The 22,238-nt window shown below is 41.0% G+C and overlaps 2 protein-coding genes across 5 annotated transcripts in view; both read right to left on the bottom strand.

Moving 5' to 3' along the window:
- On the bottom strand, nt 1–12,273 carry topbp1 (DNA topoisomerase II binding protein 1). The gene is made up of 28 exons (XM_044340143.1): nt 11,864–12,273; nt 11,539–11,632; nt 11,319–11,453; nt 11,059–11,202; nt 10,498–10,679; nt 10,102–10,295; nt 9,709–9,885; nt 9,399–9,565; nt 9,067–9,230; nt 8,273–8,517; nt 7,835–8,169; nt 7,469–7,641; nt 7,003–7,214; nt 6,538–6,851; nt 6,193–6,378; nt 5,970–6,085; nt 5,740–5,863; nt 4,599–4,754; nt 4,340–4,427; nt 4,034–4,226; nt 3,708–3,937; nt 2,997–3,139; nt 2,608–2,704; nt 1,851–2,014; nt 1,236–1,364; nt 1,009–1,098; nt 442–603; nt 1–239 (listed from the first exon to the last, which is right to left on the bottom strand). The coding sequence occupies exons 2-28, from the start codon at nt 11,623–11,625 to the stop codon at nt 111–113; spliced, it is 4,536 nt and encodes a 1,511-aa protein (XP_044196078.1). The 5' UTR covers nt 11,626–11,632; nt 11,864–12,273; the 3' UTR covers nt 1–110.
- A 1,838-nt stretch (nt 12,274–14,111) lies between these two features.
- LOC122972411 (dnaJ homolog subfamily C member 13) overlaps nt 14,112–22,238 on the bottom strand; it is a 32,420-nt gene continuing 24,293 nt past the window's right edge. For 3 of the 4 annotated variants that reach the window (XM_044339498.1, XM_044339499.1, XM_044339500.1), the window contains 19 exons: nt 22,036–22,220; nt 21,843–21,917; nt 21,631–21,750; nt 20,641–21,036; nt 20,438–20,551; nt 20,180–20,296; nt 19,763–19,940; nt 19,570–19,661; nt 19,378–19,477; nt 19,203–19,277; nt 18,996–19,108; nt 18,547–18,716; nt 18,378–18,420; nt 18,116–18,289; nt 17,832–18,011; nt 17,535–17,675; nt 17,295–17,438; nt 17,031–17,130; nt 14,112–15,061 (listed from right to left, as the gene is read on the bottom strand). In XM_044339498.1, the coding sequence (XP_044195433.1) occupies nt 14,964–15,061; nt 17,031–17,130; nt 17,295–17,438; nt 17,535–17,675; nt 17,832–18,011; nt 18,116–18,289; nt 18,378–18,420; nt 18,547–18,716; nt 18,996–19,108; nt 19,203–19,277; nt 19,378–19,477; nt 19,570–19,661; nt 19,763–19,940; nt 20,180–20,296; nt 20,438–20,551; nt 20,641–21,036; nt 21,631–21,750; nt 21,843–21,917; nt 22,036–22,220 (2,615 nt within the window). In that variant the 3' untranslated portion in view covers nt 14,112–14,963. Of the gene's footprint in view, nt 15,062–16,641; nt 16,747–17,030; nt 17,131–17,294; nt 17,439–17,534; nt 17,676–17,831; nt 18,012–18,115; nt 18,290–18,377; nt 18,421–18,546; nt 18,717–18,995; nt 19,109–19,202; nt 19,278–19,377; nt 19,478–19,569; nt 19,662–19,762; nt 19,941–20,179; nt 20,297–20,437; nt 20,552–20,640; nt 21,037–21,630; nt 21,751–21,842; nt 21,918–22,035; nt 22,221–22,238 lie in introns of all 4 variants that reach the window. The other variant, XM_044339501.1, reaches the window with a different exon arrangement.

Raw genomic sequence — 22,238 nt, 5'->3', positions numbered from 1 at the left:
CAAGTGCTACATTTATTTTATTTTCATAAGAGAGATTTACAAGAAAAAACATATTTACAATAATTTTCACAGACATGAGGGTTATAACGACGATATTTCATGTTTACATTTCAGTTCAGACGAGTCTTTTTCAGTCTGGTAGTGTCGGCTGCGGCTTTACGTTTACGTGACGGGGTGCTCGGAGTTTCTTCAGAGGGAGCTTCAGTCAGGTAATACATCTCGATAGGAGGGATTGGCTCCTGAAGGAGGGAAAAAACCAAACACATTATACACCAGTCAGAATATATGAATAAAACATTTGTTAGGATCCATTTTTCACCCCTGTTCACTTTCAGCATGTAGTTATGGGTGAAATAAAGCAAAATCCTGATATTTTACATAAACATTACAAAGAAATGAACTTAGATATATGAAGATGTATGTATGAAGAGCTCTTCTAACCTGCATGAGGTAGTCTGCGATGTACTCTGGCTTCAAGCATGTGACTCCTTGGGAGGTGGCCTCTGATAGGTCGACTCTGAAGTCTCCGGGTTTCAGCCGACTGAAGTCTGCAAACAGGTGAGTTGCCTCCTTGTACAAGGACGGGGAAGGACTTGACAGCACCTGGAGAGAAATTACAGGTAAGACTGACATTATGGTGACAGAAAATATGTCGATATTGTGTAGAAAATACAGCATGTATCGAGGGAAAGTGCTGAACCAGATACTCTGTTGATATATGTCATGTCAACCTTTGGCAACTGATCCATGTCATGCTGCTCGTTTGTTCTACAGGAAAAAAATCCTGACTGTTTGCTTAGCTCTTATTTTGTTTCTTTGCTCTTGTCTGACTGCTTTTTAAATTCAACACTGAGTTGTTGCAGTAAATGTAACTCTGCTGTTGAACTGACTTCTGGAAGAAGACACTGATTATGATGCTGTCAAAACAGATTTGAGAGATAAAAAAAGATTTGCTGGCTGTCTGGTTTATAAAACTGCAATAGTCAGTAAAAAAAAACAAGCAGCAACCTTCGCTCCGCCGGACTGCAGCAACCGCCTGAAGCCTGATTCTCTGTTCTGGTCGATGTTCAGCATGACCGTCCATCCACTGAAGGCTCCCTGAAAGATACACAGACGTGTTTAGGAGAGAGAAATGTTTGCTACACACTTAAATAGTCAGGTAGTAGATACACAAAATATAGTTACTGAAAGTGCCTGTTAACAGTTGTGTTAACTGTGTATGAGCTTATGCGTACTCCCTGATCACAGCGTCCCTGCAGGGCTTTTCTCCAGCGCATGGCAGCTGACGCCAGCCTCCTCTGCTGGGAGGTGATGGAGGGCAACGCATCCAGGATGGAGCTACTGCCCCACTCGTACTCATCCTCCTACAACACAATCACAGATATACTTATTACTTATCTTATTCAGGATAAAAAAATAATATTACCTACCAAAAATATTGTAAAAAATGAGTGAACTCCAATTTAGTTAATTAGCTTGATTTATCTCAAAATGAAATCCTCTCTGGTTGTTGGATGTTTTGTGACTCACTGCCTTATAAAAAATTTCAACTTGCTGATACTAAAATAAACCAGCCAACAGTGATGTGCTGAAAGCATATCTTGGTTTGCAACGTTTGCCACTTTGGCAGTAATTATTTTTGATGCTCTCTTCTATGTAATAAAAACCTGCAGTTTCTGACTAATATAAAGGTTTAACAGTCATCATTGCTTGTTTTGGGTTTTACTGTTCTTCAGAAGTTGAAGACCTGTACAGATACCTGAAGCCATTAAAAATCTGAACTCTAAATTTAACACCATCAAATAGACATCAAGTCATCACATCATGAGGAGCGATCTTCATATCCTGACCTGGATGAAGTGACCCACAGACCGGCAGGCCTCGAGGTACGAGCGGTGCAAGATCCACTTTCCGGCTGCCATGGCTGCCAGGTACTTCTCGTTGCGCAGAGGGGTCCCTACGATGATGTGGGAGCAGCTGGGGTCAAAAGACTGCTTGTCCAGGACTACACCACCTACAACACCAAGCAGAAACAGAGTCAGAAACTAAAGACTAAAAAAAACAACTACACGTAACTGTGTCTAAACCGGAGTTACGGCTAAAAACCTGCTAATAAAATAAACACAGCAAGAATGTGAAGTTTTATGTCAGGTTAATAACAAAGTGCCCTTCAGAGATTCATCCCTGACTGCTGGCTGCTGTTTATTACTGTAAGCTTCTCTGAGTGAGACAAAACACTTTCATCTTTCAAGGTAAAGTAAAACAGAAATACTTGGAAAGCGCTGCAGCTCACAGACAGTCTGATATATTCAATCTGTCCCTTTCTTCTTAATGTTTATACTTTTTGTAAACGATGCATTTTGGCAGAATATGCTGTATAAGATTCAATACAACTTGTCGTGAGCAGTAAAAACCTGATTCATTAAAGAGTCCTCCTGCAGAGGCAACACTCCGCAGGGGGAAATATTCAGACCCCGGAGGCACATCCTCTTTTTTTAGTCATCAGAGACTAGCTTCTCTGACTTCAGGCCTGTGATGTGTTGCTGTTTTTTTTTTACTGCAGCATGATGAAACACTGTTAGAGCTGTAATTAGGTGGGCGACTCACCGAGCTCTTCTATGAGGTGACTGTAATCAATGCGTTCCTGAGGGCTGAGGGAGGACAGCTGAAACCTTGGTGGCTGCTTTTCTTCCTCGCCCTCCTCCTGAGAGAAAGAAATAACCTTTTAGCACCAGTAGCTTGTTTGGGGAAAAAAGGGTGTAGGGTGTGTATTACAATGTGGCTGCACTGCATTAGAAACGATATATTATTTAAATACATTTCCACGTGTATGCAGACGCAGACAAGCAGAGATAACTGAATCCTTGACTTGCTTAACACTCAAATCCTTGATGCAAACATCTTTCAGTAGCAACAAAAAATGTCTTAGAATTTGCATTGAGGCTACATTAGCATATCAAGTTCTTTTGTTCTTAATGTAAAAAATGAATTTTCACCTGCGGCTCCGGTGCGACTGGAGGGTTGGCGAGAGGGAAGGCGATGCTGGGGGCTTTAGGAGTGAGGATGTTGTTTTCTGGCTCCTCTGACGGAGGCGATTTGACCCTCTGGCCCATATGCTGGGCGATGACATCACAAGCGGCTGAACAGACAGAGTGATTACAGTGAAATGTTAACATGAAGATGAAATTCATTCATTAAAATTGAACTTATAGTGTGTCAGCGTGTTTTTTTTTTTTAATGTGTATGTTTATGGTGACATTATTCTCCTAAAGGAATAGTTTGACATTTGGGATAGTTGTTTATTCACTTTCTTGTCGAGGGTTAGATGAGTAGAATGGTCATATCTATACAGTAAATATGAAGCTACCAGCAAACAGTTAGCTTAGCTTAGCATAAAGACAGGAAACAATGGGAAACAGCTAGCATGGCTCTGTCAAGGTAGTTATGATGGTAGGTAGATTTTTCCCTCTGGACAGAGCCAGGCTTGTATTTCGTTCAGCTTCCAGTCTTTGTGCTAAGCTAACCGTTTTCTGGACGTAGCTTCATATTCATATTTAACGGACAGATACAAGACTGATACTGATCGCCATCATCTAACTCTAAGCAAGAAACCAAATAAACATATTTCCCTGTATGTCAAAGTATTCCTTAAACACAAAAGATATGTAAAAAGACAAAACTTTCTCAGTTTTCTACTGATCTCTTACCCATCTCTACCAGCTCAGAGTCGGTCATGGAGTCCCTGAACTGAGGGCCGTTTTCTGCAGTGGGGGGAGGTGGAGGTGCGAGGGGCTCCGAGTGCTGTGAGGGACTACCAGGCCACTGTAAATTGTCAGCGAGCTTGGCCCTCTCCTCCCTGGCTGTAGGATCATCCCAAACTATCTGCTCACTCTGGGATGGTTCTGTGTTTAGGTCCATAGCTGCTTCTCTGGACATCCTGGAATCAGTAGTACAGCATCGTCTTAACATATCAGCATTACCTTTAGGATTGTTATAATCTAAACATGAAGTAAAAGCTACACGGTCTCCTTACCTCAAAGCTTCTAGAGTGCGTCTGCTCCCACTGCGTCCAACACGGTTCCCGTCAGGCGTGTTGGGGCCCGTGTCGGCTCCTCCTGATCCCATCCTGCTGAGTCTGACTGAGGTACGCCGGCCTGTTGTGAGCTTGGTGGCTGACATGATCTCCTGGAGCTGTCTTTGCAGGGTCTCTCTCATCTCTAGTGTCTCTGAAATATTTAGAAACAAGAAATTATCAACCAAATGAATCAATATGTTCATGGAAAAAAAAAACAATTGCGGTTTGTGGATTTAAATGACGTCGCTGAAAGAAGACACTCACCGCTTCTTTCTGTAAGATCTTCTTGATCGACGCTTCCATCGCTTACACGACGTAAGGTTGTAGCTTCTTCTGTGGTATTGAGCTCAGACTGAGGGATAGATGATTAGACAGATAGTTAAATGGAGTTAATTCAAACAGGATCGCTCCACATTCATCAGGTACTTCTTTATTAGTTTATCAGCATTTAATGGATTTTCACCTAAAACACTAGATGTGGCTCTTGAAATTGCAGACACAATATAAAAATGTATAGTCCTACCTTGTCCTGGGCTTCAGTCAAGTCTTTGAGCTGTGTTCGTGTCAAAGGCGGCGACCTCTGAGAGCTGTTGGGCACCTGGCTCAGGTTCAGGCTCATTTTGGGGTTGTAGGTGAAAGGATACAGAGACTCTGAGACACGTTTCTGCTCGTCAGCGCACTGCACAGGACGGGATGAGGAGACTGTTAGTGCTCACAGTTCATATCCATACACAGAAATATATTAGAGCCGTCACAAGAATTAATTAATTGTATGAAACGATTATGAAGAGGAAACATAACTGAAACTCCCATCTGTCTCCACAATTAGCACATGAAAGCTGTTTTTGATTAGCTATTCTGCTTTTTGTTGATGATAATTATTTCCCGCAGGCTGAGAGAACGCTGAATGTTAGCAGACGGCACGGAGATCCCAAATTAAATCAACTTCATTTTAATATTACATTTGTGTTTCTTCTTACACACATACATTTCTTTACCAGCTCGTTTAAGCCAACATCCACACAATAATTCTCCCTGATTCTTTGTAAGGTGCTTTGTGGTTTCTGACAGGGACTGTGATTAGAGAATGCATGGATATCTTTTTTTTACTTGACGAAAAACAAAAGGAAGTTGAGTCCTGCAGCTGGTCACTTCATTGTTTTAGTGCAGATACTATAATTTATTTAATCATTTGCGCTTATCAAAGCTCAACTGCATAATCCTGTTCCTGAGGCGGTGTGTAAATGTGATAATACTAATTACTTTTAGAGCTGAAACAATTAATTGATTAACCTATTAGCTGATCCACAGAAGAAGCAACAAATCTGATTCATTGTTTAAATAATTTTTCAAGCAAAAACAGCTTCCAGCTTTTCTGTTTTATAATCATTGTAAACTGACTATTTTTGGATTTTGAGATGTTGGTCAGACAAAGCCAAAAAAATGGAAAAAATGTCAGTTTGAAGACTAAACTATTAATCCATTAATTGACATAATAATCAATATCAATACTAATAAATATTATTGGTTATAGACCTAATTCATTTAAAAGTGAAAATGTATTAACTCTTCTGCAAAAACTGTACATAAATTGTTCAATAACTTCCTGTGCATTGCACCATGTCAATGCTGCTATATCCCACTAGAGCTACCAGCAAACGTACCGCCTGCAGCCAGTACTGGGAGACCACATGCAGCCCTCTTTCCTTCACTCCTCTGTACTCCCGAGTGTTGTCTCCCACACGGCCCTGGTAGATGTAGTGGGTCACTGAATCGTCACAAGCCCACCTAAAAAAAAATAAATAAAGATTTTAAAGACATACATGTTTGTATCCAAAGTTACTAAATTAAAATTAAGAAATGATTGGAAAAAAAAAAAAAAAATTCTAGACACCTGAAGTCAGCTCCAAGTGAGGCAGCAATGGCATTTAGTTCACTCTGCATCTTGCTCAGCTTCTTCCCCACACAGATCACAACACCAGTCAGGGGACCAATTTCCTTTTCTGGAACCTTACAAACAAAATTGGTGCTAAAATTAATACCAATTATAATGTGGTATTACTGTACCATGCTGTAGTTAGAGTTGATGTCCTCTATTTCTGTGTGTTTTTAGTTACCTTCTTCTCTGTTGTCTTTGTAAGCTGGGGGCTGGCAGTGACTGCTTGCATATCTGAGACGATATTGTGGTCGCTGTTGGCCAGAGCAGCCTTCAGGTTCCTGTTGATGACGTCCGTCAGTGGAGTCTCCACCCTTTCTCCTGGCTTGGATCTCCCACCTGGAGTCTCCAACGCTCCTAATGCGTCCTTAACAAAAGTATAGTCAAAGTGTTTACAGGATAATCCATCAAATGTAGGCACACAATTTTTTTTTCTACAAGTCTATGACATAAAGCAAAAATCTTAATAATTTTAGCGCTTATTTTTGTTGTTGCTGTTAAAACACCAGAGCTCAGAGAGTCCAACCTTGACAACGAATGGCCTGAAAAGCTGGTCTCTGCTGAGGAAGCGAGAAGGAGTGTTCAGCTGCAGGGAGGGCTCCTTCTGAAGGGGGTTCCTTCTGCCGCCCTCCTGATTATATTTGGGGGTGCTGATGTCCTCTTTGGGCTTCATCTCGTTCAACACGGAGCAAAACATTTTGCTCTGAAAGCGGCCTAAATCCAGCGGGGTGACGACCTTTCCGCTCTGGATACCCAGCAAAGGGATCTCAGGGGAGGGACGTGCTGGTGGAGGCATGACTGGCTTCTGGGAACCACCGACAAAACTCTCATCCTCCCTCTCTGTGGAAGAAGAAAATATAGCGAGGAAGCAGTGATATACTTGACAAAATTGGACCTGTTATTACATTTAATCTATCTGGCAAACAGCTTTAAGGTTATGAACTGAGAATGGCAATACATGTCTACCAGAGGCATCAAGCATGTCTCTAACCTGGTGAGGGTGGCAGGTCAACTAGAAAACGCTCCTCTGCCGCCCTCTGGCCGGTTCGAGCAGACTCCAGTATCCAGTGCATGGTGACAGCTGGAAGCCCCCATTTCTTTGCTGCCTGGTACTTTGTGCCTTCAGGGCTCTGCAGCACCAGATGAGTACTGGCCAGCATGCCTTTTTTCTGATTGGCCAGGCGCACAAAGTAATCCTGGACACTGCAGGAGGGAAATGAGAAAAGATGTAGTATAATACAACTGGAAAAAACAATGTAAGAAAACCAATAAACATTAAATCAAAGTACAAGACATGTTTTATTATTAAGCTACCAAAGCAAATGAAACTATCAGATAGTAAATCTAGACTCTTGGACACGGAAAAGCTTAACATCAAACTCCTCTGCAGCTCTTAATGTTTAAAACATTGAGCCTGAGAGTAGAATAGCACATGTGTGTGATCAAGATAGACATACTTGGCTCCGAGGTGCTTGGCCAACTCCACCAAGGACTCCCTCTCAGCTCCAGTGAACTGGCTGACTGAGAGAACACAATTCTTGAGAGGAAAACGACCATCCATCGCAGGAACAGGAGTGAATAGAGGGTTGGAGGAAAGCTGCAGGACACACTCCTTCTCCACACACATGGCCTGAAAATTAACAGGAGCAAAACATTTATATCTGGTATCAAACTAACAATGCACAAAACTGAAAGATTACACAAATATTTCTTTCAAATCAATGAAATTCAGTTGTGGCTGTTGCCTCAAACACATTATCAAAAGATTGCCACATCATCCTCCCTGCACAGATCTAAAGAAACCAGCATGTCTGTCATCTTACCAGCCAGGTATCAGTGACCACCTCATCCACCGTGGCCTCCACTGAACAGCCCAACAGCGGCACCACGGCATAGTCGGCCACAACACGTGTACGACCCATCAGCATCTTGCCTCCGTTTTCTGTCACCAATAGTGAGAGCTGTGCCTCGGCCTCAGGGCCAAATCCCACAAAAAGGAAACATTTCCCGACAAAGAGGCCTGCCTCGCTGGCTTCATGCAAGGTCGAGCCTGGCTCTGCTCCTCTGGTCTGGTTTGGTGTCCAGGATTGGGGCTGGGGCTCTGCAGCTGTACTGACGGACCTCCTGCTGTTGCTCTCTGCTGGTGGCGGCATGTCAACTGGAGGATAAAAGAAAACAAGATATAAATCACCAGGCTTCAAATCTTTTGGGACAATAATTACACTGAACCCCGAGTAAATCCCTCAACAACAGATACTCACCTATTGTAGGGTCATCATCCATGTATTGAGAGAGCAGATCCTCCTCTGCTCTTTTTTGTCTGGGAGTGCTAGGACTGGCCGCAGGGGGACCGACTGAGGGCCGGGACGTTGGGGTGTGATGGGCTGGCACAGATACAGCAGCTGGAGCAGGGGGCAGACAGTCGGGGTGGAGGTAGCCTGCTTCTGGGAGTAGACATCCTTTGGAGAAGCTGTCCAGCAGCCACTGCACCGTCACTACATGAGGTCTAGAAACATATGGGCAGAATATCAGTAATAAATTAATTACCTAATATACGGTAAACTTTCCACTCTCTTTTTCAGTTCAATGCGTTTTGCAGACTTCTGTATATCTGACTTTATTGTGACTGCATATAAAGTTGCAAACAAAATTTACCATTAAGAATAAAGTAAGGATATATCACAGCTTAACTCAATAGAAGCTGTACTTTATACATTCGAATTTTGTTCCTAAAACCCGTTTTAAAATCCTCACAACCTGTAGTTCAGCTCTGTGTGACATCACATATATTTTCTTATGTGCTTCTTTCATTCTTCACTGGAACTACATCCCACTTACAGTATGTTGAGTGAAATAATCAAATGCAACATGATTTTTTATAGTAGCTCCCTCACATCAAATAGAAAATTCTAGCTGTACCATTTTTCATATTATACTCACAATTCAAACATATTTGGTAACGTTTCTAATAATTTTGAAAAGCAGATCTTGCACATGTGCTATAAGTGAGGAGGAAATAAATATCATGTAGAGTAAAAATCTCTGCTGTTCAGACCTGTGAGTTGCTTTGGACAGAAAATTCTTGAGTTCCTGGTCCAGCTCTCCCATCACCAAGTGTGTGAGTTCCTCACTCGGCTGGTTGAAGCGCAAACCTCCTGCAGCGTTCACTAGACGCCGCAGCTTCTCCAGTTTCTTCCCCGGCAGGCCACACAGATACAGCTGCACGACATTTAACACGTGTGAAATAAAGTCTAAATTGTGGCTTTCATGATTTAATTCAAGTAATTAGTACAACAAAACTTCAGTCTATGTTAAAAATATAATGAAACATTCTATATTAATACTAAATATTTCATAGTTAAATAGAAGTGGAGGCCAGTTTCTTACCTTACAGCCATCCAGTAGATCATCAGCCGGGCAGACGGTGAGATCCAGACTATCTATGGGGTCTGGAGCTTCCAGGCGGCTGATGGTGCCGTTGGTGAGGGCTGTGTCATTTATTGTCATGCTAGCATTAACTGAAATGTGACTCAAGCCCAACAGAGATGGACCGTCTAGAGTTAGAAAAACAACAACAACAAAAAAAACAGAATTTTTAATATTGTTATATATGTTATGGGTTGAATACTGCAAATCAGAAACAATTTACAAGAGGCCATTGTTGTGCCCTGATGAAGATGAAAACATTGCGGCTCACCCTCCTTCTTGCTGGTTCCAGTAGGGGTAGAAGTGTGTGGTCGAGTGGTCTTCGATGCATTACGCTCCACCCTGTACCTGCTCTCATCCTGACAGAAGCCCTTCTCTATGCTGTCAAACAGCCAGTGCAGAGACACACAATACACATTCCACTTCCTCGCACACTCGTACTTCTGACCTGCAATCAAATACAAATACTCACAATGATACTGGTAGCATGTCCAAGAGTGATAATTGTAAATGTTTCCTCCATAGTGTGATGATGTCTGGCTTTTATAAATAATAAACAATGCAAACTAAAATGACAAGAAGTTGCCCTACTTCTAAGTTAACAGAATATTTCAACTAGAAAAAAATGGAAGCCAATGTGTGTCTGACATTGCTGCTGACTTGCCTGTTGGTTCACTAACGATGAGATGTGTACATTCATTCATTTTGAGCTGACCGGTGTAGTTGGCTCCATGCTGCTCACAGAGCCGCTGCACCTCTTTGCGCTCTGTGCTGGAGAGGCCTGTCACACAAACAGTGCAGCCACGCAGCACAGGACACAGATAGTCTTCCATGGGCAGGTCTGTGTACCTGAAAAGACTGAAAGAGAAAGAAAGAGGTGTTTTAATTAACCATCATCTATGTGTCTAAGTGCCTTGCTTTTGTTATAATCATGATTATGGAAATGTCACAATGTTAACAATTATATAATTTGATACAAAAAGTTTGATAATATTAACTAGTAAACATCACAAAAATCATAATGTATTTTTCTGCAGTAGATGTTAATGAGACTACATACTTGTCCTGAGATCTCTCCCAGCAGGCTTTGACCCATGTGGGCAGCAGGATGGGTTTACCGAGGCTGGCAGCCACCAGGTATTTCTTGCTGCCCACCTCTCCTGCTATCAGGTGCGTGACTGATACATTTAGGTCAAGATAGACCCGTCCACCCATGAGTTTCACCAGATCCATCACATCTGCCTGCAGACAGACACAAACATACAGAACGCTACAGAAGACACTGTCTTAACTTATATTTCCTAACTCTAAACCCCTTACGGAGAAGATTCAGAGTGCATTACATTACACTTTTCATATGTATTCTCCTGAAACTAACCGATTATATTTATTATTTAAACACCTAATGTACACACATCACCACCCTATCTACCTTAGATAGCATTTCTTTTAGGGGGGTTTATAATTTTGATTTGATCATTTACGCTGTTCTTCTGTAATTCTGCTGATTTCTTCATGTTAGACTCAATCATTCATGTCCTTGCTGATGTCTTGGGCATTTATTAGATTGCTGATTTCAAGCAAGCAACAATCTACAAAATATCAGAGGCAGTGAACTAACCCGTGTTGTTTTATCCAGGCTGGTGCAGGAGACAGTGATGTCAGCCATGGCCATGTTATAAACCGGCGTCTCTGCTTTGGGGACACAACGCTGCTGCTGCAGGCAGTACAACACCACCAACGGACTCACCACTCGGCAGCCAAGCTACAAGACAAACAACAATGAGTAAGAAAGGGAAGAATACATCTCCATGATGCAGTTTCATCAATTCCTGTGAAATTCAGGGTTCAGGTTTCGAGGTATCAAATTATGAGCTGGACCTTCTTGCAGTGCAGAAAGGCTGGAGTGGTGAAGCTACTGAAGACAAACAGAGACTTGTCCTTCTGGTCCATTGCTAAAACAGCATCCTCATCGATGGTTTTCAAGTACTTTTCAGACTGTAACTCCAAAATGGCCTGTATGAACATAAGACACAAAATCACCAACTGCAAACAAAGAGCCAGTAACGTTAATAAGTTTGAACCAGATAATGGAGTTTACCTCATAAGCCTTGACAGCATACTCTGTTTTCTGTGCTTTACTTTCCACAAACTTCACAATGAAGCCTTCCTTGTCTCCGTTAGACATGGTCAACCTGTAAGGACCAGTAAAAAGGGACCAGTTTATAACAATGGCACTGGATGGCCTTAGCAGCAACGTTAGCCTCTGGCTTGACAATAACTATCACTTACAGAGAATATGCTATTTTAACAAGCAAATACCAAATTGCCTATGGAATGATACAACGCTATATGTAATATTAGCCATTTACTTATTAAAAAATAGTAATTTACGTCAATGTTAGCTGACCTGATAAGTTACTCACCTCCTCTTGGTGCACTCAGACTGTCAATAAATGTATAGGCAGGGTTTACTTTGGCAGTAACATTAATCAATATGAACTCGGACTAGTCATGGGGCGCTGAGGTTATTATACCTTATCAATAAAAGTAATAGTTTGTAAAACGCTATTGTCAATGTTAGCCTGCGCTAACTACGTAACGCTACTTGAGTTACAGTTTAACCGGTTAGCCAACATACAAACAAGCCTAAATAACGTTTCAAAATGTTTAAGAGACTTGTACTAATACTATGATAAACAGACATTCGTTTCTACTGTACTAAATAAATTAATAACCATTTTTACAATAAGTTTATCATTATAGTTCGGCAAAACTGAATATCAGCTGTTATTGTTATTCGCGCCAATGGCGCAACTTCCGATGTTACTTGCTAATAGGACCGTGTGGAGTCGGATTGCAGTGTTCAAAAGATCCGCAGAAACTAAACATTAAACATATCAATGATATTGCATAACTGAATAAATACAAGTGCACAATGGCTCAAAAATACAAGCAGAATAATAAAAGCCAATATAAAACCATACAAAACCATTTGGTAAAATCTCATTGGCTTTATACTGCAAACCACATGACGTGTATTATATCACATGACCCTAAATAAAAATCAAGGTCTAGAGTTTTTATTACAATTTTCATTATCTAGTTACCAACATCAGCAGCTGTATCCCGTTTGTGAATTTGTCGGGAAGTAGCCTATAGCTTACATCAAGATCCAACTGGAAAACCATATCCATCCAAATGTGTGGTTCCTACATAAATCACACAAATTTTTCTTTTTGGACATTTTTTTTTTGAAAATTTAGATGATTTTATGTATTGTGAGGACAAGCCTGCTTGAATATAAATTTGGTAAAAACTGATTAGTAAAATAATTTTAAGCATATTTCCCCACTGAATAAATATATTTAATTCCCTTGAGAAATTAATCTCTCAATAATCTCACTGGAGAGCAGATGCCACAGAAAAATACAAAATATTTGCATAATATATGCATAACTAACTGTGCAAGTCTAGATAAGTTTAATGCCAGCTTGTTTTTTAGTGGATAAATTTTAAACTATTTTAAAACTGTTTGCCCTTCAAACAAAAGATAATATACAAAGACCCTACATGCTATAATTTCTATTGAAATGTGTAAGTAAAACTAATCTTAGTCTTCTTTATATACGGTGGGATGGAACAATAAATAATCCCAAATTAAACTTTCTAGTCTCTCTCTCCCCTTGATTTTCTATATATATATATATATCATATATAAAAAAATGTTTTTCCTCTTATGTAATTATATGAATATATTGTATGAGTACAGGTATATGTACATATATGTTGTACAAATATGTTGCGTTATTGTATAGTTGAATGCCTGGGCATGTATTAGTAATATCAGTATTAAGAGTATAAAATAATAAAATGTATAAATCACAAAAAAAATGCATGGTGAGAACATTTTGTATGAAGTAGCAGTCATGACTCCAATTATAACCAAAAGTAAAATGTCTAAAATGTTGGATTATTTGGATTTTTCATATATTTTCAGCTATATTGTGTATAAATTTAATTTCCCAACACGAATGCCAAAACTTCTAGTGGGAAATACTTTAATACATTGATACATTTTTTGTCGACCTTATTGTGGTCAAATTTTAATTCTCCAGCGTGCTAAAAACCTCCAAATCCCAGAAAAAATAACGAGACATGACCTCAATGAGCAAAACGGTACCTACTGCCAAGTCAAGTTGGAAGCCATGTCTGTAAATTGAAGGTAAACACCGGAGGATAATGATATAATATCTTGGCTCGGCAAATTCCAACCAATACTTAGTGATTACTCTGCTTCCTAAAGAAAAAACATGTATCAAGTTTCTCCTTTGGCAAAGAAAAAATAACTTTTAAAACACGAGTGTCAAATGAAGACTGCGCACTCTGCTGAAATCTGTAACTTTGACAAACACAAATGTAAATACAAAAGAACAACACTGTGGGTTCCCTTTTATTCTTAAAATTTTATGTACAAGTGCGACTGATTTATTTTTTTTTTTAATGTACATTCAATATAGAAAGTTTATATACGTAATATTACATTGAACATTTCACAAATTGCACTAGTCTTTCACATAGATTCATAATCAGAGTCAACGTCATTCGTCATGTCTTAGCAGAAGCTCATTTCCTGTGGTTATTATTCACTTATAAATATTCTAGTGCTTTTTGCATTCTGGGGGGGGAAGGAAAATTACTTAAAAAAAAAAAAAAAAAAAAAAAAAAATCGAGGCAGAAAGAGAAGTCTTCAAAGAGAGAGCAGAATGAAGTATGAATTAAGATCAGAGGAATAAGAGGCTGGATGTTTGGAGAGCAGATGTGTGTCAACCTTAAAAGCGTGGATCGAACCCGCATCGGTCTGAGGGTTTAAGTGACATGGGTAGAGAAATCATACACATCTATTTTGTGATTTCCTATTTTACCTTTTTTTTTTTTTTTTTTTTTTTTTAACTTTTCCAGACAGGAATCCAGTATATAGACTAGTAAATGACATGTTGATGTAAGAGGTGGTTAGGTCCTGTGCACAAGATGTGACACAAATGAGGCAGAGAAACCCTCAGTTAGACAGGATTTACGGGCAAGTGCAGCCAATCAGGATATGACTAAGAGGAATAAGATAACGGAGAACAAATTAGCTATAATAATCCTCAGTCATCCGATGGTCTTTCTCATGAAAAAAAAAAAAAAAACCTAGAGTAAAAAATATATTCATACAAAAAGTAAACTCTTCTGTGTCATTGGAAGAAAAAGAAAAAGAAGCACAGAAACAAAACAAATGTGGTCATCCGTTAAAACAATTTTCAAAGCGTTTATGAAGACTTGAGTGCCATTTTTGGAGGGGGAGAGGAGAGTGATTCTGGAGGAGGTGTCGCAGAGATTTTGGTGACGGTCGATGACGGCCCGCTCTCCTCCGTCCTTCCCTCTCTCCGTCCCCTCGTCCGGGAGCTGAACAGTCCCTCTGAGCTTCGGCCCGTGAAGCTGCAGGGCAGTCTGGGTGCCTGAGCGTGACTGTGTGTGTGTCCATCAGCCTTGGTCTCCAATGTCGTTGTCCACGGGGGGTGGGACGTTGGGCATTACCGTGGTGCCAGTTCCTGCTGTAAGGTAACCTGCTACTCCTGGACCTACAGGTGACAATGAGATAGAGGAGATACATTACAGGTGTGACTGGGCGGGATGGATGGAGCGCTAGAGGTGAGATCCAATGATGTACTAAACTAAAGACATCCACTACTGTATGTATGGAGGGGGAGGGGGGGGTGATCACTACAATGACTGCAATGTTCATATTTTGGACCAATTACTAGACACCATTTAGCAATAATGGCTCTTCTCTCTCTTGAGAGCTTAGAAAGGCTGCTGTATATGAAAAATATATAGAGCATGTAATAGGTGGGAAAATTATTTGCTCAAATGTGTCATCCTTTGATAAATGGATAAATGAAAGGACGCGGTGGAAGTGCATCAATTTCGAAGTAGTTATAGTTCTGTATTTTCTGTCAGAAACATTCTCTGCTTTGATGTATTCAACTGAGAGTAGAAATACAGCAGGTTGATTTTTTAAATCTTATTTACACTGTTGATGTTTTTATACTGTATAAAAACTGTGATGCACACAAAACCTTCGGACTACTGTCACCTAAATAAGTTCAATTCAAAGTGAGCACAACTGAATAACATTAAGATTTGGAGTGTTATAATTTTAGTTTCATTATTTAAAAAGGTCCTTTTTGAGGTATATAACATAACCTATGACTCTATCAACCCTAAATTAACCTTTTGTATCATCATCTGAACATGCATTCATGTGTATCTGTAAATATAACAGCTCAAAGAAGAGTTTTTTGCAACATGTGAATGAGGAGCAGACTATGGTGGGAACATGACAAAGAAATCATTTGAGGTAGAAAGTTTGATGTGATGTAATATGAAGGGGGCATGTAGTTAGTCATTAATCAGGCTCTGCTCAGTAGCACGTGAACAGGAATATGAATGAATGAATTCAAAGCAACTATATGTAAACACCTTTAACAATATTGTCTTGTCTAGATTTAAGTCAATAATTGGAATATTGCAATATTATATTATAGTCAATGTAAAATAAGCCATTACTAATTATTTAGTTTTAGTATTTTGAGACTTTTCAAATCAATTTCATTAATTAAATCATATTAAATCATTTCATTTCAATTTGCATCAGCTCTTCAGTCACTCACTCATTTAGTCTTTTGTGAGAGTGGCAGTCACAGAGCAAACCTTTATTACATTTGCCACAATCTATTCATCGGTTGACTTTTTGTTGAGTACTCTTGCCAAGTCACTATTTTCTTCCACTTCTGGATACACGCTGCCAGCATTTTTTAAATTTCTTCAGGCTTCACTGTTTTCTAATTAAAAACTTCCCGCTCATCTCGCCCAGAGCAGCCTGGAAATCTCCTGGTGTTCCGACAAATCACATTACATGGGGCAGTAATCACATTCATCTGTGAAAGTTAGGGGGTGAAAGTAATCATTTTCAACTTTCACAGGCATTTCTGTTAATTCCTGACCCTGGAATGTGATACGGAGTTAGTGAATGGGGATGAAGATGATGTGACATTTTATTTAGCGTTGCTAGGATGGAAAGATGGGAATGGAAAATGGAATGTAGAACAAAGATGGAGGTAAAGAGGCAAGGTTGCAGTAGGAGCGAGGTAAAGTCTACCTGCATCAGAGCAAGAGAGAGGAGGGCTGTGAAGGCCCAGCTCAGGAGTCTAGAGCCCACCTCGCAGTGGGCTGCTGGCGGCCAGGAGAGAAGGAGTGGATACCCCTGAGGAGGAAATGTGGAGGACAAAGAGGAAGGGAATGGCAGAGCCAGGACGTTATAGGACGTGGAGAGAAAAGGGGTCGCTGGGGTTTTTAAGCATAAGTGAGGAGTCAGCCATAAGGTGGTTTTAAGGATAAAAGCAAAGCATTAGGAATCAACGTCAGCTCACAGAAAGGCAATCAAGACTTACCGTGTAAACACTTTGGCCTTTAGAGAAAATATTTCAACAGCCTTGCTCATTAAAAAAAATGTTAACTAGCAGGTTGAATTTAAAAGAAATAGCGTACCTGTCAGGTAGCCTGCGGTCTGAGACTCTGAGATGAAAAGATCATGTTTCTGGTCCTTGAAGGCGCTCCACACTGAGGACTTGGCTAGTATCTCATTCACCTGTGAAGCAGAGATCAGCAAAGTGTTTCAAATTAGATAAATAACCAGTTTGATGGAATTAAGATCACTTATTTAATTTGGCAGATAAATAATGGTACTATTCATTCAATTGTTTTGATTATTGACTGTATATAAAGAGGTTTGGCCTCGTCATTCGATCATACCTGCTCTCCATACTGCAGACTGCGAGTCATGGACTTGAGAGCCTTTACGATCTGGGCCTTGGTTGCTGAAGGGTTTTCTATTGTCTCCAAACCGATTCCTTCCAGTAGCTTCAGGAGGTACGGAACCAGCTCCACTCTTAGAGCCTGTTCAGTAAATAACAGTTATATTATATTAAGGCAACACTGTCAATGAACAAAAATAAATAAATCCTGTAACACAACAATGACATGACAGTTTACCTGGGCCACAAGTTCTGTCTGCTCCTTCTGGAACATACGGTTAAGAGCCTCACAAGCCAATCCGGCCATGTCTGCACGAACTTTCATTCCAGTCATTAGGGGGCCGATAGTCTCCAGAGAAGCCATGCAGCGCACACACAGCTACACAAAACAAGACAGCTTTAGTTAATGTATTGAGGGGAGAAACTCAATGCTCAGTGTGAATCCTTGATAAATATGTAAGAAAAAATGCAAAGCGAGTCCTGCTTTCAGTAGCTTAGTGTACATATGAGTCAACTTTATGCTTTGATCCCTCACCTCATTGTCTGAGAGCACGTGAATGAGGCGGATGGAGCTCTTGGGAACAGCGTTGTTCTTGTGGTTGAGTGTTGCCAGGACGCGCGGCAGGTGACCCAACGGAGGAACCTGATCGGCCAGCTGGCTCTGTGTGCTGAAGAGACAAACTGCTGCCGTGGTAACCGTCTCCAAGGCCTCACCCTACAGCAAACAAGAGAGCGCCGTCAGACGTGAAACTGCTTGTGTGTGAGAAAACGAAGCGGAAGTATCAAATACTGTTTCTGTTTCTGAGTAAGGCCGCTCACGTTAGGGTTGTTCTTCTCCAGCAGCTCAGTCAGGGTCTCCAGGAGGGACACCAGGAACTCTCGAGGCTTGCGTAGCACCCAGCCTGGCTGGGCGATGAAGATGCGCAAGAAGACTCCACCCACTTCTATCTCACCCTGCCCTGCTCCGTACGCCACTGTGAATTCCTCTGGCAACTGAGCACACAGAGCCAGAGTTTATTTTAAAGTTAAACCACATACAACAAATTACTGTTCAACAGCAACGATGCATAACTTCACTTACTCTCCAGTTCACGTCAGGATTATCCTTCTGCTGTTTAAAGTGCCTGTAAAAGATTAAAAAAAACATATTTAGCAGTTAGGATACTCCACTATTTCACACCTGTCATGTTCTTGACCACTCTGCTGGATATTTGTTAAACAATAAATTAAGTTCAGGGCTCATGTCATACTCGAGCATCATCTCCCGGACAGTGGTGGACACAGTCTCCCTGGAGCTGTCATTCCAGATGAGCTCAGGATTCTCGTGCGTTCCCTCGAAAATGTGCACCGCTGCCTCTGCGTTGTCTCGCATGGCGTCCATGAACACACCCGGAAGGAAACGTATCAGTGTTAGCCGCACCTGGCAGACAGGAAATTATGAAAATGATTGAGGAAATATGAGAACAATGCAATAAGGTCAGCAAAGATCAATTTGCTTATTTGAATGTGAGGACATTGCAATGAATAAATGTCATTTGATATTTTCTCATACACTTGTTACACCTTTATTTTACTACATCATCCTGTCTTCATTATAATGTAAAATATTTATTAAACTCAGTTTAGAAACCTGATTTAAAAACTTCAGACTTCTAATGTGCTGTAAGTTACTTGTTGAAGCAGTTCTTTCAACACTGACCTTTGGCCCAACCAGCTTGTCCGAGGTCATCTTGGAGAAGAGCTCTGCAGTCTGTGTGCGCACTTGGGGGTGTGTGCAGTTACAGAAGAGGTCTAGCAAGTAGATCAGAGCACCTGCAGAGCAAACAGATTAACATGAGCATCCACGCACTCAGACTTCACATAAATATGGAACAGTGTACAGAAAAAAAAGTAGAATTACACTGACCTTTGGCCATAGCCTCTTTCACTATCTTTGTGTTGGAGGTCAGTGCATACAGGGTTTCCAGCACCATTTGCCTGCCTAAAAGATAAAAAAAACACTTGAATAAATATAGAAAAAGTAACAAGCAACAAAACTTGTAAGAAAATAAGTTCTTTTCTGTTTTAGAGTGAAGTCTTACTGGAGGGGAGCGAGTGCAGCAGCAACAGAAGGTTTGACAATACCAGGGACTCAGCAATGTTGCTCACACACTCTTGGTTTGATGTCACTGTGTTCACAACCTGCAGAGAAACCAACATGATGTGTCAAATGTGTGGGGAATTCAGGAATCCCATTTCAGAGATAAAAATGAGTAAGAGCAGGTTGACTGTACCTCCAAAACCAGCTGCTGCACTCTGCCAGCTCCATGAACCCTCAACAATGAGAACAGCAGCTTGAAATGGCCGATGCACTCTGACTCAGAACCTGTAATTACAGAGAAAAGGTTACATTAACACATAGTACACATCATTCATTTAATCTCCTCTTCAGACAAAAACAGGACCAGAAGAAATGTCATATCTCACCAGGGTTGTTCTTGATGACATTACGAAGAGCCTCTAAAGCCATCTCAGCAAAGCGGAGCCTCTCAGCGTGCTGCTGGGACTCTACCTTGTTGCTCTGACTCATAGCCAGCAGAGTGTGGAGGTACTGGGCCTGGGAGCCTACGTAGTCCAGCAGGCTGGCTGCAAATGCTTTGGGATACTAAACACGGGGGTGGTAAAACACATCAATAGCATTAAAAACTAGCGTATTAAATGTGAGAAAATACAAAAAACTAAATGAGTTCAGTTAATACTACTGTCAATATTCAAAGTAATCTGTCACAATGTGCTTTATAATTTAGTTCCCTGCTTTATTCACTGTTAGAATACTGTTGAGAAAAGCACAAATAAAAAAGCAGACTGAATGTGGCTGTAATACCATCTTGTTTTTCTACTCACCTCAAGTGGGAAAGATGGCTGCTCGTTGTAGACCCTGACAAAGATCTCCCCAACTATCAGCTCTTTGCTATGATCATTGAATATGAACTCAGCACCAAAGCTTTTATCGTTTTCTCCCTGTAAACAGACCACAGAGAAAATGTATGAGCTATCGTAAACATTTTTTAGACTAGTCAGATGCATAGATAAAGTGTATAACCTGTTTTTAAATTTGAACCTGACAGTATAACCTGTGTCATTGTGTTATGATATTCTTACCCTCTTGATGTTTCCCTCCTGCTGTCCCTCCAGGAACTCCAGCAGCTCAGCTCGTGTTCCGTTGTTCCAGATCAGGTACGGGTTCTCTGAGTTACTATTCAGCAGCTTCAGGACCTAAACGAACAACAGCGGATGTGAAACTCAGTCTGCTACAGCTTTCTGCCATGCATACATAACCCCACCTATCCAGCTGTTCAACTGACCTCAGCTGGAGATCCTGCGCCGAGCTTCCTTGAGATGTACGGTGTCAACATGGCAGCTAGGCTCTTGCGGATGGTGGGGTTCTCTGGAGGTGTGCCGTCCACACCGTTGGTCTCTGAAACAGGATTGTTACCGTCTGGGGTGTGTGGCGTCTGGGTGTAGCCTCCCAGACGGCTGAGGGCTACCAGGCTGAGCTTGGCCAGGCTGTTTGCAACCTCCTGCTGGTTTGTGTCCTGGCTAGCCTGAACGCCACTCTCCTCCAGAGTGTAGTCGTAGTTGAAGAGGTGGACCAGCAGGTGCCAAAGCACGCCGGCGTGGTACAGATGAGTCTGTAGGAAGAAATCTATGGCGAAGGAGCTGACGCACTGTACTGCCAGGGATGCAGTTTTTGGGAGACCCTGAGAGGAGGCGAATGGAGAGAACATGAATCACTGCCGAGTGAAAATTAATCTCTTTAATTACTCGTTAAAGCAGCTGTCTGGTTTCAGAACAAGTATGAGGATAACACTGAAGGCGCTACATGTAGCACTTTAATATTACTAAATAATTAACAGATGATGAGACACTTCTATTAGCAAGTAATTGAGTGGCAGTGGTGGCCGCAACAGGGCTCTGCATTTAATTCAGCTTTTTATGTTCTCCAAAATGGATTCGAGTGAAATGATAAGATGTTTTTTTGCCATAAAGGTGTAAAGAAAAAAGAGGATGATGATAACTAAAGCAAAAGAGGGAACCTAAACGAAAGAAACAAGATTTATTGGCAGCTGCTGGCAGCCCCAATACTAATTCTAATAAGATTTCATAAAAAAATAATCTAACAATGTCATACTGATGTTGAAAAATAGAACACATAGCACATTTATGAAGTGCTGTGTCAAAAATGAATTGTATTTGGACAACATCATTCCACATTTCTTTAATTACTCTTTTCATTTGTAAATAAAGACAGAAAACTTGGATGAAAGTAAACAAAGTAAGTGAAAGATCGTCACCTTTCCGTAGTACAAGATGTGACAGAGGTCCCTGATGATACTGGGCAGTTCGATGATCTTTTCCCTGCATTCTTCAAACTGAGCTGCAACGCTGTAGCACTTACAGATGTGCCCGCACACCTGTGGCACATTACAAAAAAAAAAAGCGTTAAAAAAAAATTGTAATGTGGAGGGTACGTCTGTCAGCTTTACAGAGAGAGAGGTTACTCTACCTGAACAGCCATGTCATCAGCCTTGCTGGATGCTGTCAATACAGCGACACACCGAGAAAGGGCATCCAACAACACCTACGTATTCACAGGCAGGAAAAATGTATTTCATTAAGTTCCACAACACAACACACAAATATGTGGAGAAGTAATAATTTAGACAGGATAACCCTTGCTGATGTTTCAGGAGTTATACCTCGATGCCATTTTCACGGCGCAGCTCCTCTGCATTAAGAGCAGAGCAGTTGACTGTGTGGAAGGCCAGTTCAGCCGCAGCCGGGAGCAGAGGGGAGGTCTTGGAGAACAGCTGATCGTCCTCCGTCTCCATGGTGATTGTTTTGATGAGCATGGGGTAACCGGCGTATTTGTAGGGTTCCAGTTCTGTTTATACACAATAAA

Source organism: Thunnus albacares, chromosome 21 (assembly GCF_914725855.1).
Source record: "Thunnus albacares chromosome 21, fThuAlb1.1, whole genome shotgun sequence".
Lineage (NCBI taxonomy): Eukaryota > Metazoa > Chordata > Actinopteri > Scombriformes > Scombridae > Thunnus > Thunnus albacares.
This window is presented reverse-complemented; position numbering and strand designations above follow the sequence as displayed.